This window comes from Oncorhynchus masou, chromosome 13 (assembly GCF_036934945.1).
Source record: "Oncorhynchus masou masou isolate Uvic2021 chromosome 13, UVic_Omas_1.1, whole genome shotgun sequence".
Taxonomy (NCBI): domain Eukaryota; kingdom Metazoa; phylum Chordata; class Actinopteri; order Salmoniformes; family Salmonidae; genus Oncorhynchus; species Oncorhynchus masou.
In genome coordinates this window covers 19,862,260-19,884,475 of record NC_088224.1, presented here as the reverse complement: position 1 = coordinate 19,884,475, position 22,216 = coordinate 19,862,260, and the positions used below count along the sequence as shown (strand labels likewise).

Here is a 22,216-nt window from a genome sequence, read left to right as displayed (position 1 = left end):
TTAAACAATCAAAATATATTTTATATTTGAGATTCTTCAAACTAACACCCTTTGCCTTGATGATAGCTTTGCGCACTCTTGGCATTCTCTCAACCAGCTTCACCTGGAATGCTTTTCCAACAGTCTTGAAGGAATTCCCACATATGCTGAGCACTTGTTGGCTGCTTTTCATTCACTCTGATGCAGCACTCCATCACTCTCCTTCTTGGTCAAATAGCCCTTACACACCCTGGAGGTGTGTTGGGTCATTGTCCTGTTGAAAAAGAAATGATAGTCCCACTAAGCACAAACCAGATGGGATGGCATATTGCTGCAGAATGCTATGGTAGCCATGCTGGTTAACTGTGCCTTGAATTATAAAAAAATCACTGACAGTGTCACCAGCAAAGCACCATCACACCACCTCCTCCATGCTTCATGGTGGGAACCACTCATGCTGAGATCATCCGAGATCATCCATTCACCTACTCTGCGTCTCATAAGACACGGTTGGAACCAAAAATCTCAAATTTGGATTCATCAGACCAAAGGATCGATGTCCACCAGTCTAATGTCCATTGCTCATGTTTCTTGGCCCAATCAAGTCTCTTCTTCTTATTGGTGTCCTTTAGCAGTGGTTTCTTTGCATCAATTCAACCATGATGACCTCATTCACGCAGTCTGAACAGTTGATGTTGAGATGTGTCTGTTACTTATACTCTGTGAAGCATTTATTTTGGCTGCAATCTGAAGTGCAGTTAATTCTAATGAACTTGTCCTCTGCAGCATAGGTAACTCTGGGTCTTCCTTTCTTGTGACAGTCCTCATGAGAGCCAGTTTCATCATTGCACTTGACGGTTTTTGCGACTGCACTTGAAGAAACTTTCAAAGTTCTTGAAATCTTTCGGATTAACTGACATTCATGTCCTAAAGTAATGATGCACTGTCGTTTCTCTTTGCTTATTTTAGCTGTTCTTGCTATAATATGGACTTGGTATTTTACCAATTAGGGCTATCTTCTGTATACCACCCCTACCTTGTCACAATACAAATGATTGGCTCTAACACATTAAGAAGGAAAGAAATTCCACAAATTAACTTCTTACAAGGCATACCTGTTAAAACCTCTCAGGGATATGAGGGACGGTAGCGTCCCACTTCGCCAACAGCCAGTGAAAGTGCAGGGCGCCAAATTCAAAACAACAAAAATCTCATAATTAAAATTCCTCAAGCATACAAGTATTTTACACCATTTTAACGATAAAATTCTCGTTAATCCAACCACAGTGTCTGATTTCAAAAAGGCTTTACAGTGAAAGCAACACAAACGATTATGTTTGGTCACCACCAAGTCACAGAAAAAACACAGCAATTTTTCCAGCCAAAGAGAGGAGTCACAAAAAACACAAATAGAGATAAAATTAATCATTAACCTTTGATGATCTTCATCAGATGACACTCATAGGACTTCAAGTTACACAATACATGTATGTTTTGTTCTATAAAAAAAATCTCATTTTACATTAGCGCGTTACGTCCATAGTTCTAAAACATGCCGTGACTTTGCAGATAGCCACATCAATTTACAGAAATATTCATCATAAATGTTGATGAAAATACAAGTGTTATACATGGAATTAGAGATATACTTCTCCTTAATGCAACCGCTGTGTCTGGTTTGCTTTTTACGGAAAAAGCAAACCATGCAATAATCTGAGTACTAAAGACTGTTGACATCTAGTGGAAAGTGCAATATGACCTCATTTACACTGTATATTGGAATGGCAAAGTGTTGGAAAAACTACAAACCTCAGATTTCCCACTACCTGGTTGGATTTGTCTGAGGTTTTCGCCTGCCATATGAGTTCTGTTATACTCACAGACTTCATTCAAACAGTTATAGAAACTTCAGAATGTTTTTTATCCAATTCTACTAATAATATGAATATATTGGGACAGAGTCTTGGCACCTTATTCATCCAAGCTACTCAATATGTCCCCCCTGTCACCAAGAAGTTAATTGAAATGCATTCCAGGTGAGTACCTCATGAAGCTGGTTGAGAGAATGCCAAGAGTGTGCAAAGCTGTCATCAAGGCAAGAGTGGCTACTTTGAAGAATCTCAAATATAAAATATATTTTGTTGTTTAACACTTTTTTTGTTACTACATGATTCCATATGTGTTTTGATTTCTTCAATATTATTCTACAATGTAGAAAATAGAATACAAAAATAGAATAAAAAATACAAAAATAGAATACAAAAATGAAATAAAAACTTTAATGAGTGCTGAGTGTGTCCAAACTTGTGACACACTCTTTATTTGCCTTCTCTATCTTGTCTTTCTATCTCTCCATCTACCAGGGCAAACCAGGTCTTCCCGGTGTCCAAGGGCCTATAGGACCAAAAGGAAGCCAGGTACAGTATGATCATTTGCCATGCACACGTACAAGGGTTGGTGTAAATTTCACTAGTGGCTGACTCAGTGTGTGTGTCTGTGCTGACTCAGTGTGTGTGTCTGTGCTGACTCAGTGTGTGTGTCTGTGCTGACTCAGTGTGTGTGTCTGTGCTGACTCAGTATGTGTGGCTGTGCTGACTCAGTATGTGTTGCTGTGCTGACTCAGTGTGTGTGTGTGTGTGTGTGTGTGTGTGTGTGTGTGTGTGTGTGTGTGTGTGTGTGTGTGTGTGTGTGTGTGTGTGTGTGTGTGTTGACTCACTGTGTGTGTATGTGTCTGTGCTGACTCAGTGTGTGTGACTGTGCTGACTCAGTGTGTGTGGCTGTGCTGACTCAGTGTGTGTGGCTGTGCTGACTCAGTGTGTGTGGCTGTGCTGACTCAGTGTGTGTGTGTGTGTGTGTGTGTGTGTGTGTGTGTGTGTGTGTGTGTGTGTGTGTGTGTGTGTGTGTGTGTGTGTGTGTGTGTGTGCTGACTCACTGTGTGTGTATGTGTCTGTGCTGACTCAGTGTGTGTGTCTGTGCTGACTCAGTGTGTGTGTCTGTGCTGACTCAGTGTGTGTGGCTGTGCTGACTCAGTGTGTGTGTTTGTGCTGACTCAGTATGTGTGGCTGTGCTTACTCAGTGTGTGTGTCTGTGCTGACTTAGTGTGTGTGTCTGTGCTGACTCAGTGTGTGTGTCTGTGCTGACTCAGTGTGTGTGTTTGTGCTGACTCAGTATGTGTGGCTGTGCTGACTCAGTATGTGTGGCTGTGCTGACTCAGTGTGTGTGGCTGTGCTGACTCATTGTGTGTGTCTGTGCTGACTCAGTGTGTGTGTCTGTGCTGACTCAGTGTGTGTGGCTGTGCTGACTCAGTGTGTGTGGCTGTGCTGACTCAGTGTGTGTGTGTCTGTGCTGACTCAGTGTGTGTGGCTGTGCTGACTCATTGTGTGTGTCTGTGCTGACTCAGTGTGTGTGTCTGTGCTGACTCAGTGTGTGTGGCTGTGCTGACTCATTGTATGTGTCTGTGCTGACTCAGTGTGTGTGTCTGTGCTGACTCAGTGTGTGTGGCTGTGCTGACTCAGTGTGTGTGGCTGTGCTGACTCAGTGTGTGTGTGTCTGTGCTGACTCAGTGTGTGTGGCTGTGCTGACTCAGTGTGTGTGGCTGTGCTGACTCAGTGTGTGTGTGTCTGTGCTGACTCAGTGTGTGTGTGTCTGTGCTGACTCAGTGTGTGTGTGTCTGTGCTGACTCAGTGTGTGTGGCTGTGCTGACTCAGTGTGTGTGTGTCTGTGCGGACTTAGTGTGTGTGTCTGTGCTGACTCAGTGTGTGTGTCTGTGCTGACTCACTGTGTGTGTCTGTGCTGACTCAGTGTGTGTGGCTGTGCTGACTCAGTGTGTGTGGCTGTGCTGACTCATTGTGTGTGTCTGTGCTGACTCAGTGTGTGTGTCTGTGCTGACTCAGTGTGTGTGGCTGTGCTGACTCAGTGTGTGTGGCTGTGCTGACTCAGTGTGTGTGTGTCTGTGCTGACTCAGTGTGTGTGTCTGTGCTGACTCAGTGTGTGTGTCTGTGCTGACTCAGTGTGTGTGGTTGTGCTGACTCAGTGTGTGTGTGTCTGTGCTGACTCAGCGTGTGTGACTGTGCTGACTCAGTGTGTGTGTCTGTGCTGACTCAGTGTGTGTGTCTGTGCTGCTCCCTGTAGGGTGACCCAGGAGTTGAAGGGGTGGGCATCCCAGGAACTCAGGTAAGACATTATTTTGAACATCTAGGTCAGGTGTGTCAAACTCATTCCATGGAGGGCCTCGTGGTTAATGGTTTTGGGGTTTAAGACCCAGACAACCAGGTGAGGGGAGTTCTTTACTAATCAGTGACCTTATTTTTATTTATTTTTTATTTCACCTTTATTTAACCAGGTAGGCAAGTTGAGAACAAGTTCTCATTTACAACTGCGACCTGGCCAAGATAAAGCAAAGCAGTGCGACACAAACAACAACACAGAGTTACACATGGAATAAACAAGCGTACAGTCAATAACACAATAGGAAGTGGAGTAATTACAATTTAGCAAATAACACTGGAGTCATAGATGAGCAGATGTTGATGTGCAAGTAGAAATACTGGTGTGCAAAAGAGCAGAAAAGTAAATAAAATCAATATGGGGATGAGGTAGGTAGATTGGGTGGGCTATTTACAGATGGACTCTGTACAGCTGCAGCGATCGGTTAGCTGCTCAGATAGCTGATGTTTAAAGTTAGTGAGGGAAATATAAGTCTCCAGCTTCAGCGATTTTTGCAATTTGTTCCAGTCACTGGCAGCTGAGAACTGGAAGGAAGGGCAGCCAAAGGTGTTGGCTTTGGGGATGACCAGTGAGATATACCTGCTGGAGCTCGTGCTACGGGTGGGTGGTGTTATCGTGACCAGTGAGCTGAGCTTTACCTAGGATTAACATATAGATGACCTGGAGCCAGTGGGTCTGGTGACGAATATGTAGCGAGGGCCAGTCGACTAGAGCATACAGGTTGCAGTGGTGGGTGGTATAAGGGGCTTTGGTGACAAAACGGATGGCACTGTGATAGACTGCATCCAGTTTGCTGAGTAGAGTATTGGAAGCTATTTTGTAAATGACATCGCCGAAGTCGAGGATCGGTAGAATAGTCAGTTTTACGAGGGTATGTTTGGCGGCGTGAGTGAAGGAGGCTTTGTTGCGAAATAGGAAGCCGATTCTAGATGTAATTTTGGATTGGAGATGTTTAATATAAGTCTGGAAGGAGAGTTTACAGTCTAACCAGACACCTAGGTATTTGTAGTGTCCACATATTGTAAGTCAGAACCGTACAGAGTAGTGATGCTAGTCGGTCGGGCAGGTGCGGGCAGCGAATGGTTGAAAAGCATGCATTTATTTTCACTAGGTTTTAAGAGCAGTTGGAGGCCACGGAAGGAGAGTTGTATGGCATTGAAGCTCGTTTGGAGGTTAGTTAATTAACACAGTGTCCAAAGAATTCATCAATCAAGTACAAGGAAGAAGCGAAAACCCGCAGACACTCGACCCACCGTGGAATGAGTTTGACTCGTAAACATTGAAGAGATTGCTCACCTCAAAATACATTTTTGGTGCTGTTTTTCTGAAGCTTTCCCATACTTACATGTTTTTTATTACCCACATATCCACTGGGCTGGTAGAATAAATGTTGTTTGCACATAATTTGGATCAACATTCCTTCTGGATCAACATTCTAACATTCCTTCTGGATCAACATGCTAACATTCCTTCTGGATCAACATTCTAACATTCCTTCTGGGTCAACATGTTAACATTCCTTCCGGGTCAACATGTTAACATTCCTTCTGGGTCAACATTCTAACATTCCTTCTGGGTCAACATTCTAACATTCCTTCTGGATCAACATTCTAACCTTCCTTCTGGGTCAACATGTTAACATTACTTCTGAATCAACATGCTAACATTCCTTCAGGATCAACATGCTCACAGTCTGCATCAACATGCTAACATTCCTCACGTATATAGGTAGTCAGATATACTGTATACACACACATGCAGGTTTGTGTACAAACACACACACCAACTCACGCGCACACACAAGACACATACACACGAAGAAACGAGAGCATGTGTGATGGGAATGAGAGATGGAATGAGGAAGACAATATCCAGACTTGTTCATGAAGGTTCAGCCATTGTTCTACTGTTGATGAATCATCTGTTTGTCTCTAAGCTCAACTCACCACCCATCTCTTTAAACCTTTCTCTCGCTCTCTCGCTCTCTCCTATTTTCAGGGAGCAGAAGGACCCAGAGGCCTACCAGGGGTGGCAGTAAGTCCAAAAAATATTAGATGAAATAATGATGAAATACATATTAAATATGATTGCCTCTAGTATGTACTGTATAATGGTCTCTGTAGTCTCCTTCTATCATGTTAATTTGCATCATGCTCCTCCTCTACAGGGTCCTCAGGGAATTAGAGGACTTACTGGACCAGTTGGGCCTGCTGGGGACATGGTACACACACACACACACACACACACACACACACACACACACACACACACACACACACACACACACACACACACACACACATACATACATTATACGTGCATCAACACATAAACACACATACACAGCCACAAAGTTATCATTCTTGTGTGTATGTATTTGCTTTTCACAGGGTCCTAAAGGAGAGGAGGGGCCTCCAGGGCCACAAGGGCCCAAGGGTGTAGGTGTTACAGGACCCCCGGTAAGATATTTGTGTGTGTGTGTGTGTGTGTGTGTGTGTGTGTGTGTGTGTGTGTGTGTGTGTGTGTGTGTGTGTGTGTGTGTGTGTGTGTGTGTGTGTGTGTGTGTGTCAAAGCCATTGAGTGATTGCTGCCTCCATACTTATCCCATTCCCAACCCAGGGTAAAGACGGCAAAGGTGGATCCAATGGAATCCCAGGAGCTGATGGAAGAGATGTGAGTGGCGTCACATTGAAAACACAACACAGTCACATAGTATTGGAATTGTGTAGTCAGTGTGAATTGTATACCTTTCATAGTACTGTGTAATAGTGTGTGAGCTAAGATCACTAGTTTCTACAGACTCAGAGTCAGTGTTTTTAAATTTTAAAGATGATTATATTTAGTCTAATAGCGAATGAAGACCGCCTCAATCCATAACAGAGCCATAGTGTCTCCTGTCGCCCCTCTCTGCTCCTGACTCCTTTCCTTGCAAGCTTTATCGTCTGCAATGACAAGGCCACACTAACTGTGTGTGTGTGTGTGTGTGTGTGTGTGTGTGTGTGTGTGTGTGTGTGTGTGTGTGTGTGTGTGTGTGTGTGTGTGTGTTCGGTCTTGCAGGGAACTGACGGAGCCAAGGGGGACAAGGTAAACCTAGCATTTCTGAAAATTAAGAGGTTTGGAGGCAGGGGGTAACAGATGGTAATCACTGGGGATGCCTCACCAGCACACACACACAAACACACACATAGGCAGATGCTTACACGCACACAAACACACACACACCCTCAAGGCACAGACAGAGTAGCAGAGGAGGTGACAAGTGTGTGGGATCCAAATAGATAAGGGAAGTAAAGGAGCTTTAAGAACAGGACTAGGTGTCACGGCTTTCGTTGTGGGAAGGAGGAGCGGACCAAAATGCAGCGTAGTTGTGATTCATTTTATTTAATAAGGAAACTATACATGATTAAACTAACAAAATAACAAACGTCCGAAAACACAGAGACAGGAACAATCACCCACAAACACACAGTGAAACCCAGGCTACCTAAATATGGTTCCCAATCAGAGACAATGACTAACACCTGCCCCTGATTGAGAACCATATCAGGCCAAACACAGAAATAGACAAACAAGACATCCAACATAGAATGCCCACTCAGATCACACCCTGACCAATCAAAACATAGAAAGTAAACTATGGCCAGGGCATGACACTAGGATTATTAATTAGTGAACAGGACTAGGATTATTAATTAGTGCTACCATTTTAATTGAATTTTTAATTTTACCTTTATTTAACCAGGCAAGTCAGTTAAGAACACATTCTAATTTTCAATGATGGCCTGGGAACAGTGGGTTAACTGCCTGTTCAGGGGCAGAACGACAGATTTGTACCTTGTCAGCTCGGGGGTTTGAACTCACAACCTTCCGGTTACTAGTCCAACGCTCTAACCACTAGGCTACCCTGCCGCCCCATCAGACCAACTGAACAGGACTAATTAGTGATACCATCAGACCAACTGAACAGGACTAGGACTATTAATTAGAGCTACCATCAGACCAACTGAACAGGACTAGGACTATTAATTAGAGCTACCATCAGACCAACTGAACAGCACTAGGACTATTAATTAGAGCTACCATCAGACCAACTGAACAGGACTAGGACTATTAATTAGAGCTACCATCAGACCAACTGAACAGGACTAGGACTATTAATTAGAGCTACCATCAGACCAACTGAACAGGACTAGGACTATTAATTAGAGCTACCATCAGACCAACTGAACAGCACTAGGACTATTAATTAGTGCTACCATCAGACCAACTGAACAGGACTAGGACTATTAATTAGAGCTACCATCAGACCAACTGAACAGGACTAGGACTATTAATTAGAGCTACCATCAGACCAACTGAACAGGACTAGGACTATTAATTAGAGCTACCATCAGACCAACTGAATAGGACTAGGATTATTGAAATATGAATAAGAAGACACAGTAGCAGAATAAATTCCACGTCAACTTTGTTTCAACACAAAACTGTAGAGCAGCGTCTGTTCTGTGAAGTCCACAAAACATATTGCCTCTAACAAACAGTTACATGACCTACAGCATGTTCAAGCAAGTTATTAATGTTTCCGACATTTTCAGAATACTTAACAACTATTGATTTAGAACCACAGATAGTTACCAGAGAGAGTAGCAAAGAAAACAGGAGCTGTTTCCGCTAGTCCAGCACCATTTCAACTTCAACATCATCAAATAACGTGAGCTTAGTCTAATACAGTGGCAACTAAAAGATGCCAAAGACAATTTAGTCCAATCAACGTGAGCTCAATATGAAGTGGCTCACCCTACTTGTAGAGAAAAGCCAATGCCATCCTCCTCTCTTTCATGTTGGCAAAACGGTCTAGTAGTCTGTCATACAGTACACGCTTTTAGTTTTTCTTTTGCTAGGCTACCTGGCTAAAATGCTCGCTAGCCTAACTTCCATTCATGGGCAATAATTAGCCAGCTAGTTAACATTAGCCTACATCTAGCTACATGCTGAACTTCCATCCTCTCAGATCAGGGGCACAATGTATCAATTTATGATTGGATCAGAATCATAGTTATAATCATTGGCCAGTACAGAGAATTAGGTAAAACCAAGTCCAAATACCTAGTGGCTAATTTAGGAAAGGGCTGATTTTAGCTAGCTGGCTAGCCACTGGAGGAAACAACCCAATGAGATTCAACAATATACTTATTTTCCGTAAATTATATTTTGCTTTTGATGTGGTTGATGTGAAGACAAATCCAAAATGTCTTCCCTTGATACTCACTCAGTTTAGCTCAACTGATTAGCTATTATTGAACCTTTTTTAGCTATTATTTAACCTTTTTTTTATCAAGGGAGTCCAAATGCTCGCTGGCTTCCCTTGCATTCAATGTTATGGGCGGCAACAATGTCATACTCTTTTTGACCAAACAGCATTAGATAGGTGGGGTACACATACTGAGACAGAGGGTCTCTGTTTCGCTCATTCAGATGCTTTCTCCAGTGAGATACATTCAGCCTCTTGCTAATTGAAGGAAAATGATGAATCACACAGAGTCAAAATAAATTATTTAGATTTTCGAAATATTTATTTTGTATATTGTTTTTTGTTGGTCAATTTTTGGGGGGGAAGTCTGTCTTCCCATGGCATCCATGAATACACGCCACTGGTTATTTCACAGCTTCTCTGTGTGATCTATGAGAGATCTGTGTTTTCAGGGTGAACCTGGAGACTGTAACTGTATCAGCCCTCCATACACAGGAACAGGTGGACCGGTGAGTATGGCTATGTCAACATGCACACACAGACCCATGCATACAGTACACACACACATGCCTCAACGTGGTCATCTTAAACCTGTTCTGAGTTCAACTTCAGGGTAGTTATCTCTCTGCAGGGGACACACTCACACATACACACACACACACACACACACACACACACTCAGCTCTTTTTTATAACTGGTTTTGAGTTCATCTGCAGGATTATTTTTCACTGCAGGGTGTCAGTGTTTGAACACATATGATCTGCTGATGATGTGCTCTGAATTTGACTACTCTTGCCTTGCAGGGAGCACCAGGAACTATGGGAGGAAACACGTGGCAGGTCTGATCTCTATGTCATCTACTAGCCATGTCTGCCTCTTGGTTTTCTCTTGTGTCATATTGACTAAATATCAACTGAATATGTGTTTGTTGTTGGAACAATTAGGCTATGAATGGTGCCTGCCAATGCTGTGTGGTTCACTCAGTGTGTGTGTGTGTGTGTGTGTGTGTGTGTGTGTGTGTGTGTGTGTGTGTGTGTGTGTGTGTGTGTGTGTGTTCCAGGGGGCTCCGGGACAACCAGGTCCTCCTGGTCCTCCTGGGCCACAGGGCTTCATCGGCATCACAGGACCCCAGGTAGGAGAGATGGGGCTCAGGGTGGTGGGGTCATGTCAATTAACCCTTAACAACACACTCCTTACTTACCCATTCCTCTTTATCGCTGTACATCTTTCACCTCTCATTCATCAACATGAATGTACCTTGGCTGTTCTATCTCTCTCGCTCTTCTCTCTCAATTACATTTCAATTTAAGGGCTTTATTGGTATGGGAAACATATGTTTATATTGCCAAAGCAAGTGAACTAGATAATAAACAAAAGTGAAATAACAATAAAAAATTAACAGTAAACATTCCAAAAGAATGAAAACATTTCAAATGTCAAGTACAAAAGGGAAAATAAATAAACATACTGTAAATATATGTTGGATTTACAATGGTGTTTGTTCTTTACTGGTTGCCCTTTTATGTGGCAACAGGTCACACATCTTGCTGCTGTAATGGCACACTGTGGTATTTCACCCAGTAGATATGGGAGTTTGTCAAAATTGGATTGTTTTTGAATTCTTTGTGGGTCTGTGTAATCTGAGGGAAATATGTGTCTTTAATATGGTTATACATTTGGCAGGAGGTTAGGAAGTGCAGCTCAGTTTCTACCTCATTTTGTGGGCAGTGTGCACATAGCCTGTCTTCTCTTGAGTGGCAGGTCTGCCTACGGTGGCCTCTCGCAATAGCAAGGCCATGCTCACTGAGTCTGTACATAGTCAAAGCTTTCCTTAATTTTGGGTCAGTCACAGTGGTCCGGTATTCTACCACTGTGTACTCTCTGTTTAGGGACAAATAGCATTCTCGTTCGCTCTGTTTTTTTTGTAAATTCTTTCCAATGTGTCAAGTAATAATCTTTTTGTTTCTCATGATATGATTGGTTCTAATTGTGTTGCTGTCCTGAGGCTCTGTGAGGTCTGTTTGTGTTTGTGAACAGAGCCCCAGAACCAGCTTGCTTAAGGGGACTCTTCTCCAGGATCATGTCTTGTAGGTGATGGTTTTGCTATGGAAGGTTTGGGAATCACTTCCTTTTAGGTGATTGTAGAATTTAACAGATCTTTTTTGGATTTGGATGATTATCGGGTATCGGCCTAATTCTGCAGAGTCTCAGTTTGGTGTTTGTCCCATTTTGTGAATTCTTGGTTGGTGAGCGGACCCCAGACCTCATAACCATAAAGGGCAATGGGTTTTATAACTGATTTGAGTATTTTTAGCCAGATCCTATTGGTATGTCAAATTTTATGTTCCTTTTGATGGCATAGAATGCCCTTCTTGCCTTGTCTCTCAGATCATTCACAGCTTTGTGGAATTTACCTGTGGCACTGATGTTTAGGCAGAGGTATGTAGGGTTTTTTGTGTGCTCTAGGGCAACGGTGTCCAGATGGAATTTGTATTTGTGGTCTTTGCAACTGGACCTTTTTTGAAACACCATTATTTTTGTCTTACTGAGATTTACTGTCAGGGCCCAGGTCTGACAGAATCTGTGCAGAAGATCTAGGGGCTGCTGTAGACCCTCCTTGGTTGGTGACAGAAGCACCAGATCATCAGCAAACAGTAGACATTTGACTTCAGATTCTAGTAGGGTGAGGCCGGGTGCTGCAGACTGTTCTAGTGCCCTCACCAATTTGTTGATATATATGTTGAAGAGGGTGGGGCTTAATCTGATTCCCTGTCTCACCCCCCGGCCCTGTGGAAAGAAATTTGTGGGGTTATTTCTCAAATTTTAACTGCACACTTGCTGTTTGTGTACATAGCTTTTATAATGTTGTATGTTTTTCCCCCAACACCACTATCCATCCATTTGAATAGCTGGTCCTCATGCCAAAGTGAGTCAAAAGCTTTTTTTAAATCAACAATGCATAGGAAGACTTTTTTCCTTTTTTGGTTTGTTTGTTTGTAAATTAGGGTGTGCAGGGTGAATACGTGGTCTGTCGTACGGTAATATGGTAAAATGCTAATTTGGTCATTTTCTCAGTACATTGTTTTCACTGAGGAAATGTAAGAGTCTGCTGTTAATCATAATGCAGAGGATTTTCCCAAGGTTACTCTTGATGCATATCCCATGGTAGTTATTGGGGTCAAATTTGTCTCCACTTTTGTGGATTGGGGTGAACAGTCCTTGGTTCCAAATATTGGGGAATATGCCAGGGCTGAGTATGATATTAAATAGTTTAAGTATAGCCAATTGGAATTTGTGATCTTTATATTTTATCAATTTATTTAGGATACCATCAACCCCACAGGCCTTTTTGGGTTGGAGGGTTTTTATTTTGCCTTGTAGTTCATTCAATGTAATTGGGGATCCAGTGGGTTCTGGTAGTCTGTAATAGTTGATTCTAAGATTTGTATTTGATCATGTATATGGTTTTGCTGTTTGCTCTTTGTTATAGAGCCAAACATATTGGAGAAGTGGTTTATCCATAGATTCTATGGATTCTTCAATTAAATTGAGCTTATTTATGATATGCTGTTCCTTCTTTTTCTGTAGTGTATTTCTGTATTGTTTTAGTGATTTACCATAGTGAAGGCGTAGGTTCATGTTTTTGGTTGGATAGGACTTCTCAGTTTCTTTCTTAGGTTTTTACATTCTTCATCAAACCATTTGTCATTGTTGTTCCTTTTCTTAGGCTGTCTGCTTGACATTTTTGGATTTGACAGGGAAGCTGAGGTCAAATATACTGTTTAGGTTCTTTACACCTTCACTATTGCAGTGAAACTTTTTGTCCAGGAAATTGTCTAGAAGGGGTTGAATTTGTTGTTACCTAATAGTTTTGATAGATTTCCACACTACTTTGCTTCCATCTATAACATTACTTAATATTATTCAGTTCCTTTGGCTTTGATGCCTCATGATCGAACATAGCTTTGTTCAAGTAGAGTGTGATTTTGCTGTGATCTCATAGGGGTGTCAGTGGACTGACTGTGAATGCTCTAAGTGACTCTGGTCAGTGATAAAGTAGTTTACAGTACTACTGCCAAGAGATGAGCTATAGGTGTACCTACCATAAGAGTCCCAGCATCCGACAGAGCTGCAAGAGTTGTGACCCCTTTTTGTTGGTTATGTTGTCATAATTGTGTCTAGGGGTGCATATGGGGGAGAGAATCCTGTCATCTCCAGGAAGGTGTTTGTCCCCTGTGTGCTGAGAGTTTCAGGTTCTTGTCCAGTTCTGGAATTTAGGTCGCCACAGACTAGTACATGTCCCTGGGCCTGGAAATGGTTCATCTCCCCCTCTAGGATGGAGAAGCTGTCATCGTTAAAATATGGGGATTCTATTGGGTGGGTACACGGTTGAAGTTGGAAGTTTAAATACACTTAGGTTGACGTCATTAAAACTCGTTTTTCAACCACTGCACAAATGTCTTGTTAACAAACTATAGTTTTGGCAAGTTGGTGGGGGCATCTACTGTGTGCATGACACGAGTAATTTTTCCAACAATTGTTTACAGACAGATTCTTGCACTTACAATTCACTGTATCACAATTCCAGTCGGTCAGATGTTTACCTACACAAAGTTGACTGTGCCTTTAAACAGCTTAGAAAATTCCAGAAAATGCTGTCATGGCTTTAGAAGCTTCTAATAGGCTAGTTGACATCATTTGAGTCAATCGGAGGTGTACCTGTGGATGTATTTCAAGGCCTACCTTCAAACTCAGTGCCTCTTTACTTGACATCATGGGGAAATCAAAAGAAATCAGCCAAGACCTCAGAAAAGGTTTGGTTCATCCTTGGGAGCAATTTCCAAACGCCTGGAAGTGCCATGTTCATCTGTACAAACAATAGTACGCAAGTATAAACCCTGAGACCAAGCAGCCGTCATACCGTTCAGGAAAGAGAAGCGTTCTGCCTACTTTGGATGATCGTACTTTGGTGGAAATGTGCAAATCAGTCCCAGAACAACAGCAAATGACCTTGTGAAGATGCTGAAGGAAACAGGTACAAAAGTATCTATATCCACAGTAAAACGAGTCCTATATCGACATAACCTGAAAGGCCACTCAGCAAGGAAGAAGCCACTGCTCCAAATCCACCATAAAAAGACAGACAATGGTTTGCAACTGCACATGGGGACAAAGATCGTGCTTTTTGGAGAAATGTCCTCTGGTCTGATGAAACAAAAAAAAAACTGTTTGATCATAATGACCATCGTTATGTTTGGAGGAAAAAGGGGGTGGCCTGCAAGCCGAAAAAAAACATCCCAACCGTGAAGCACAGGGGTGGCAGCATCATGTTGTGGGGGTGCTTTGCTGCAGGAAGGACTGGAGCACTTCACAAAATAGATGGCATCACGAGGGAGGAAAATTATGTGGATATATTTAAGCAAAATCTCAAGACATCAATCAGGAAGTTAAAGCTTGGTCGCAAATGGGTCTTCCAAATGGACAATGACCCCAAGCATACTTCCAAAGTTGTCGCAAAATGGCTTAAGGACAACAAAGTCAAGGTATTGGAATGGCCATCTCAAAGCCCAGACCTCAATCCTATAAAACATTTGTGGGCAGAACTGAAAAAGTGTGTGCGAGCAAGGAGGCCTACAAACCTGACTCAGTTACAAGCTTGTGGAAGGCTACCCAAAACGTTTGACCCAAGTTAAAACATGTAAAGGCAATGCTACCAAATACTAACTGAGTGTATGTACACTTCTGACCCACTGGGAATGTGATGAAATAAATTTAAAAAATTAAATAAATCATTCTCTCTACCATTATTCTGACATTTCATATTCTTAAAATAAAGTGGTGATCCTAACTGACCTAAGACAGGGAATTTTTACAAGGATTAAATGTCAGGAATTGTGACAAACTGAGTTTAAATGTATTTGGCTAAGGTGTATGTAAACTTCCATTTACATTTACATTTACATTTAAGCTCTTATCCAGAGCGACTTACAAATTGGTGAATTCACCTTATGACATCCAGTGGAACAGCCACTTTACAATAGTGCATCTAAATCATTTAAGGGGGGGGGGTGAGAAGGATTACTTTATCCTATCCTAGGTATTCCTTAAAGAGGTGGGGTTTCAGGTGTCTCCGGAAGGTGGTGATTGACTCCGCTGTCCTGGCGTCGTGAGGGAGTTTGTTCCACCATTGGGGGGCCAGAGCAGCGAACAGTTTTGACTGGGCTGAGTGGGAACTGTACTTCCTCAGTGGTAGGGAGGCGAGCAGGCCAGAGGTGGATGAACTAGAGACTTCAACTGTATGTAGCACACATGAGAACACCTTTCTCTGTTGAGATAATTTCCTTATTCATTTCTAGCCAGATCATAAAATGTTCCTGTTTTGACTAATTTTTATAGAGTGGGTTAGGTCTGCTCTATACCGAATTAGCATACCCCCTGAGTCTCTTACCTGTTTCATACCTGGTAGTATGGTAGATCGGACTACCAGCTCTCTGTAACCTAGAGGGCAACCAGTGGGTCCGTCTCCTTTATACCATGTTTCTTGAAGTATGACAATGTCTGTATTTCCAATTTCTTTGTTGAAGCCTGGGTTCCTGCTCTTTAGGCCAAAGGCAACTTTTTGTTCCATAGTGTCTAGTGCTGTTCTTGTCACGGTAGGTGTGAGCGGTAGATGTGAGCGGAATATGTATCTCTCTCTCTCTCGCTCTCTCTCTCTCTTTTTATCTCACTCATTCTTCTGTCCCTGCCTCTCTGTTTCCTTTTTCTCTCTCTCTCTCTCTCTCTCTCTCTCTCTCTCTCTCTATCTTCTGTTTGCCACTCTATTCTTCTCACTCTTGTTCTTCATTCTCCTCCACACTATGTTTCTCCCCTCCTGCTAACTCTTTTCTATTCCACCTTTCACTCATTTCCTTTTCAGGTTTGGCTTGAACATTGGGTTCTAGCTTGGGCAGCTTGGGGTCGTGGCTAATGCAACTCTAAATGCAAATTAATGCAGAACTAAAATAGCAAAGTATTTTGTTAATCTTAAATTCTTAATGTAAACATGTTAAACAATAGTAAAAGTAAATATGCATAAATAACTATTGCATAAATGCAATAACATTTAAAGTCAACTGTATTCATGTAATGGAGCTCTATGCTATTGTTAACCTTGTGGGCTGTAAATATATATATATGTATTAATGGGAGTCTTGTTAAATCATAGCCCTGCTTTAAACATTCACTAACACTTGTGGGATGCTTTGGGAATGTCATCTATTTCTATCAACATATGATACATTGGGATTGTTGGGAATATTGATGACACTTCATTTGAAGGTTTGGTTATAAACTCCTTATACATAATTAAATAGTTATGTTAGCATTAGTACAATTATTATGAATTAAAAACCTTCAAATAAAGTTTTTTTCAATAATATTTCCTCAGATTTTGTGGGAAATGTTAAATCTAAATTAATTCTCAACAACATTTTACACATTTAAACCAGGTTAATGGGAAACGAAGATGTAATATTGGTTCATGAAGACCAGGCTGAGTTCACTGTGTAAAAAAATAGATTGATTTGTCTGAATATGATGTTCATGTGTTCATCAAGCACTGAACAATTTTGTGTGCAGGAATCAAATTTGCACAAATATCCTGTTCAAATCAAAGCACTTTAAAAAGTTATATTGTTTGACCTCTTGTACAGTGATCCCTGCATGCTATTCAATCTGGTGTTTACAAAATAATCAAACTATTTCAACCAAACATGAATCAAACTATTTAAATTCATTTAAATAGTGCTTTAAAAACTAAACAGCAGAATCAAAAGAGTCTGAACATAAACCAGGAAACACTGGTGATTGGTTGTTCCTACAACCTCGAACCTGTAATCCCCCTGACCATTGGTAGAGAGGGATGTGGCAAGCCTGTGATAGGCTAAAACCAGTTGAATCTCAGTTCCTTCTTTCAGGGTAACCCTGGCAACGACGGGGTACCAGGGCAGCCGGGTCTGCCTGGGAGAACTGTAAGTAATAAGACAGAAGAGTTGGAGTCACTTCCATTCCAATTCAGACACATCGGAAAGGGATTTGAAAATCAAATTCCAGAATTGTGAAAAACCATATCAATGAATACCAATGACATTTTCTGATTCTAGAATTGGAATTCATTAGCTGAATTGTCTAAATTGAAATGGATTTGACAGCAACCCATGCCAGACAGAGGAGACGGGGCTAGATGAGTGCTGCAGCTTTGTGATTGGAAGGTGCAGGGAGGGAGGAGCCTGGCTGGGTTGTAGGTCTGTGTTGTGAGTGGAGCACTCTGGCAGAAGTTCATTGAGGATCTCTAGACTTTGGACATAACTATACAGTAGACACACCACGACTTAGTGGCAGCTAGAACAATGAACACACTCAACTCAAAGACTTTTAGTGTTGAAATGCACTTTCTGCCTTTCAGAAGGACTTTTACCATTGATTTGTGCCTCAAAGCACGTACACACACACACACACACAATGTTGGCGTAGTTTCATAAATGCAGTGTGTGAGTATGTGAGTGCAGCCATTAGTTTGAGTCGAAGAGCTTTGCTGTACTCTGTTGTTCAGCCTTGTTAATGCCGAGTACAGTAAGAGCCTGTAGGTCTTCTGTTGAGAGGACTGCACTATGAGGGCTGTTTTCCATATAGCTGGCATCCAGTTCAGCCGCCTGCCACATACACACACACACAAACACACACCACACACACCCTCCCCACAATAATCAATCTACCCACAGTGGAAACTTGGGTTTACGAACTCACACACACACACACACACATACTCACATTATACACACTCACTAAGTGCTCCAGTCCTAACAGTAGACAGACATACTGACCCACCAGCTCCTCTCTAGCTCCATGGCCCTGCCTGCATGTTATATGTCAATGGATTTAAATGCCTAAAACAGACTATTAAAACATTTAATTCTTAGATCAATTCTTAATTCACTCTTATCTTAATCTTAGCTAATAAAAACATATCCTTAAAACCACAAAACATTATTAGAAACATAATTTAACAGACGAGTTTGTTGAATACAAATGAATCCATTTAAAAAGGATAAAAGAACAATTTAGCAAAAATAAAGGATATTTAAATAGGATTATATTGAAAGTATAAAGTAAATATCATTGACATATAATGATTCTTCTCTCTGAGGCATCCTGTTAATGCACACAGCCTGAGTTTAACAAACCTAATGAGCTGCATCATGCTATAGCTCAAATGAGCTCTTCTTGCTAATAACAACTGTTTGAACAGAGCCAACAGATTTTGAAACCAGGCTAAGTGCAATTCACAGGTTCTCTCACTCTGTGAAGGGCGACACTGCTCAAATGTGGCAGAATTGTACTGTGAGTGGGTTTCCTGGTATGATTGGAGTGGTAAGAATGTTTCAGACCACCCAGGCAGGTAAATCAATCAACTTTCAAACTCCCAACAATGATCCTAATAAATGCCTGGATTTGAATATCAACGTGTTTTGAAAGACTTGCAAAACCTTGTGATTTTGAATGTTTTGTGTCTCCTTGGGCAAATTCTAAATGGCACCCTATTCCCTCTAGTGGCCTATGTGACTCTGACCAAAAGTTATACACTACACAGGGAATTGAGTGCTATTTGGGACTTCTGAATGGATCGTTCATTGGATTTGGACTGTACTGCAGTTCAACACCGTTTGCACTTTGTTGCATCCAATGTGCAGAAGTCAACTGTACTTATAAATTGTAATTATATTCCAACATTCTACTGTAGAAGGATGAAGTTGCCCCTAGACGCTGATCTAAGATCAGTTTTACATTGGCGGCTCCCTAGTGGTTAAGGCTAGGAGTGATAAACTGATTCGGATAAACTGATTTTTGATCAGTTTCCAAGGGCAACATCTACTTGGAGCCTTTTCCCCCCCTCCCTTTCCTTTACATTTTACTCTTCTCTCCCCCCACCCCCCGCCCTTCCTCAGCATCTGAGGCTGCCTCAGGATGAGGACCCCAGTCGAGGAGATGAAAAGGTAAGACAGGAGGTAGAGAGGTGCACCCTGGAAATAGAGTTCTCCAGTACTGCTCTTGGATTTATATGCATGAGCTGTACTGATGTGATTATACATAACACAAACATGCATGAACTGTGTCCATGCAGTGTACATTGAGCTCACACACTTCATGTCATCAAAGTGTGTGTGTCCTCTGCTGCAGAAGGTGTGTGAGGACTGCTCCAAGGGCTTGCCAGGGGTACCAGGCATGGCGGGCACCAAGGGAGAGAAAGGAGACGAGGGCAAGACTGGCATAGGCCATGCTTCCGACGGCTGTGAGAGGGTGAGAGGCTGGGGGTGAGGGGTGTATTGGTGGGGGGAATGGGGGAGAGTGGTGAGGGGTGCATGGGTGAGGTGGTTAGGGGAGCATATATATTGTTCGCTAGTTAGAACGAGACTGTAGAATCATGGACATTCTAATGGATTCTTCTGGGTTCATTTTATTTATTTATTTCACCTTTATTTAACCAGGTAGTCCAGTTGAGAACAAGTTCTCATTTACTACTGCGACCTGGCAAAGTTTCAGCAAAGCAGTGCGACACAAACAACAACACAGAGTTACACATGGGATAGACAAACGTACAGTCAATAAAACAATACATCTACATGATTTACATGATTCTTCATTGATTCATGAATCATAAGAATCAATAACACTCTCAGTTTTGGTTCTGATTTTGACCCAATCCATCTGAAGCTTTGCCGAGGCAGAGTCATCGTTCTGACCTATGACCTCTTTGTGTTTGTTACAGTGTTTCCTAAACCAAAGGCTGCAGGGGGAGGAGGCTGCACAGGCTCCTGTACGTCCACACAGTCTTTAACTATCCAACTCACACTCACTCACACTCACACACACACACACACACACACACACACACACACACACACACACACACACACACACACACTGATTCATAGATGTATTTTCTTCTCTATGTAGACCACCACCAGCACCGATGGAGCTAATGGAGGCTGCTCCGGACCAGGAACACCAGGCCACCCAGGAATACCAGGAGCACCTGGAATAATGGGAGAGACGGTGTGTGTGTGTGTGTGTGTGTGTGTGTGTGTGTGTGTGTGTGTGTGTGTGTGTGTGTGTGTGTGTGTGTGTGTGTGTGGGTGTTTGTTTGTTTGTTTGTTTATTTGTGTGTGTGTTTGTTTGTGAGTGTGGTGAAATATAACAAGTTGCGTGTTATTAGCGTGTTGAATCTCTAACAGGAAGTGCCTTTCTGCCTACATTTCCCAGGGTCCTCAGGGGCAAAGGGGACAGGCTGGAGTACCAGGAAATATGGTGAGCTCAAAACCAGAGATTTTAAGGCATTATAACACTTCATAAGGCTATATAGAGACATTATTAGCCAGCACAACAGAGTCGAAGCATGGTGTCTGTAAGGAGAACTGGGTTGTCTATCATAGCTAGAGGCAGGAGTTTTACCTGACTAGATCAGGAAAAACTCCTGCCCCAAAGCAGACTTTCTGAGCTCTTGTTCTGTCTTGACTGGTTTCTTCTTCCTCTCATGGCTCTCCTACTGACTTTGTGCTTTACTGAATTTGAATTGACCACAGATGTTCTTCTGTTTATAGAGTGACTGTTACAGTGGAATGGCAACGTCTATTTGGGAAGCACCTCTTTCTGTGCTACATGGACACTACCTAAAGGCTACATTTCTGTCACTAGTGCTTATTCCATGTCATTTTGTGGGCCGTGTTCAACTACTTGAAAATGTGTCTTTCTTCATTTTCTTGGAAGGAATCACCGAACTGAACATGACTATGTAGCCTATTTGCTGCCTTGCTTTCACCTATCCCACTGTGTTAGATCAGTGCTTACCTCCTGGAAGGCTGCGTTTCTAGTGTTGGGCCATGGCCACAGTGTTTACGTGGCCTGTGTTTCTTATAAAGCTTCATCAGTGAAGGATCATGCAGAGTAAAGCAACTTCATGTTGATTCTTGAAATGTGAGGTCATAGACCACTCTAGTGGTAGGTCTTAGAACTACATAGGTCTTGAATTAAATTAGGTTACTTCCCAAATATCCACCCTTCTTCTCAAAGTTTGCACTTCCCATCGTGGATTTACCATTTGTGGAAACTCCCTCCAGCCAATGATTATACCAATCCAATGCTTTTAAATCAATAACAGGAAGTGTGCACACTTTTGGAGAATGGAGGAGAGTAGAGATAGAAGTGATGCGATACTATGGGGCTAAACAGACAGAGTTGGCTTAGATTGTTGACAACCTGTAATCTATATTTAGTCTCCAAATATTTATTGAAAACATACATAGATTTGCACAAATTTGAACTTGTTGTCTCTCAAATACATTGTTACAGTTGATGGTTAGTTACCTAGTGAATTTTAGCCATATTAGCATAGACGTGACATCAATCAAAACACCTCAAAAAAAGACATAGTATCAATAACAAGATACAAGGAGCTGAAACGAGCCACTTACGATTCCCCTCATGGCAGCTTCTTGTCAGTGTAGCTAGCTATCTGACCGTTCAGAATCACAACACCACACGGCCTCATCGATGCACGCTTATCATTTTGGTGTTGTCAGCCAACTCGTCTATACAGCCAATTTCCACCATATCCATGAGTATCCCTTCAGCCAATTGGAGTATTACCGCAACAGGCTAAGGGTCAGTGTTGCTGTTTACAATGCTGAGCTTAGAACAGTTGTTTTAGTTGTCCCTCTCATTGC

The 22,216-nt window shown here is 42.1% G+C and overlaps 1 protein-coding gene across 4 annotated transcripts in view; it reads left to right on the top strand.

Moving 5' to 3' along the window:
• The window catches only part of LOC135551890 (collagen alpha-1(XVI) chain-like), a 124,157-nt gene that overhangs the window by 85,126 nt on the left and 16,815 nt on the right, over positions 1 to 22,216 (top strand). For 3 of the 4 annotated variants that reach the window (XM_064983164.1, XM_064983163.1, XM_064983165.1), the window contains exons 31-46: positions 2,343 to 2,396; positions 4,111 to 4,152; positions 6,205 to 6,240; positions 6,374 to 6,427; positions 6,597 to 6,665; positions 6,826 to 6,879; positions 7,264 to 7,290; positions 9,910 to 9,966; positions 10,262 to 10,297; positions 10,519 to 10,590; positions 17,414 to 17,467; positions 19,442 to 19,489; positions 19,674 to 19,793; positions 20,263 to 20,310; positions 20,451 to 20,549; positions 20,757 to 20,801. In XM_064983164.1, the coding sequence (XP_064839236.1) occupies positions 2,343 to 2,396; positions 4,111 to 4,152; positions 6,205 to 6,240; positions 6,374 to 6,427; positions 6,597 to 6,665; positions 6,826 to 6,879; positions 7,264 to 7,290; positions 9,910 to 9,966; positions 10,262 to 10,297; positions 10,519 to 10,590; positions 17,414 to 17,467; positions 19,442 to 19,489; positions 19,674 to 19,793; positions 20,263 to 20,310; positions 20,451 to 20,549; positions 20,757 to 20,801 (915 nt within the window). The remainder of the gene's footprint in view (positions 1 to 2,342; positions 2,397 to 4,110; positions 4,153 to 6,204; positions 6,241 to 6,373; positions 6,428 to 6,596; positions 6,666 to 6,825; positions 6,880 to 7,263; positions 7,291 to 9,909; positions 9,967 to 10,261; positions 10,298 to 10,518; positions 10,591 to 17,413; positions 17,468 to 19,441; positions 19,490 to 19,673; positions 19,794 to 20,262; positions 20,311 to 20,450; positions 20,550 to 20,756; positions 20,802 to 22,216) is intronic. The other variant, XM_064983166.1, reaches the window with a different exon arrangement.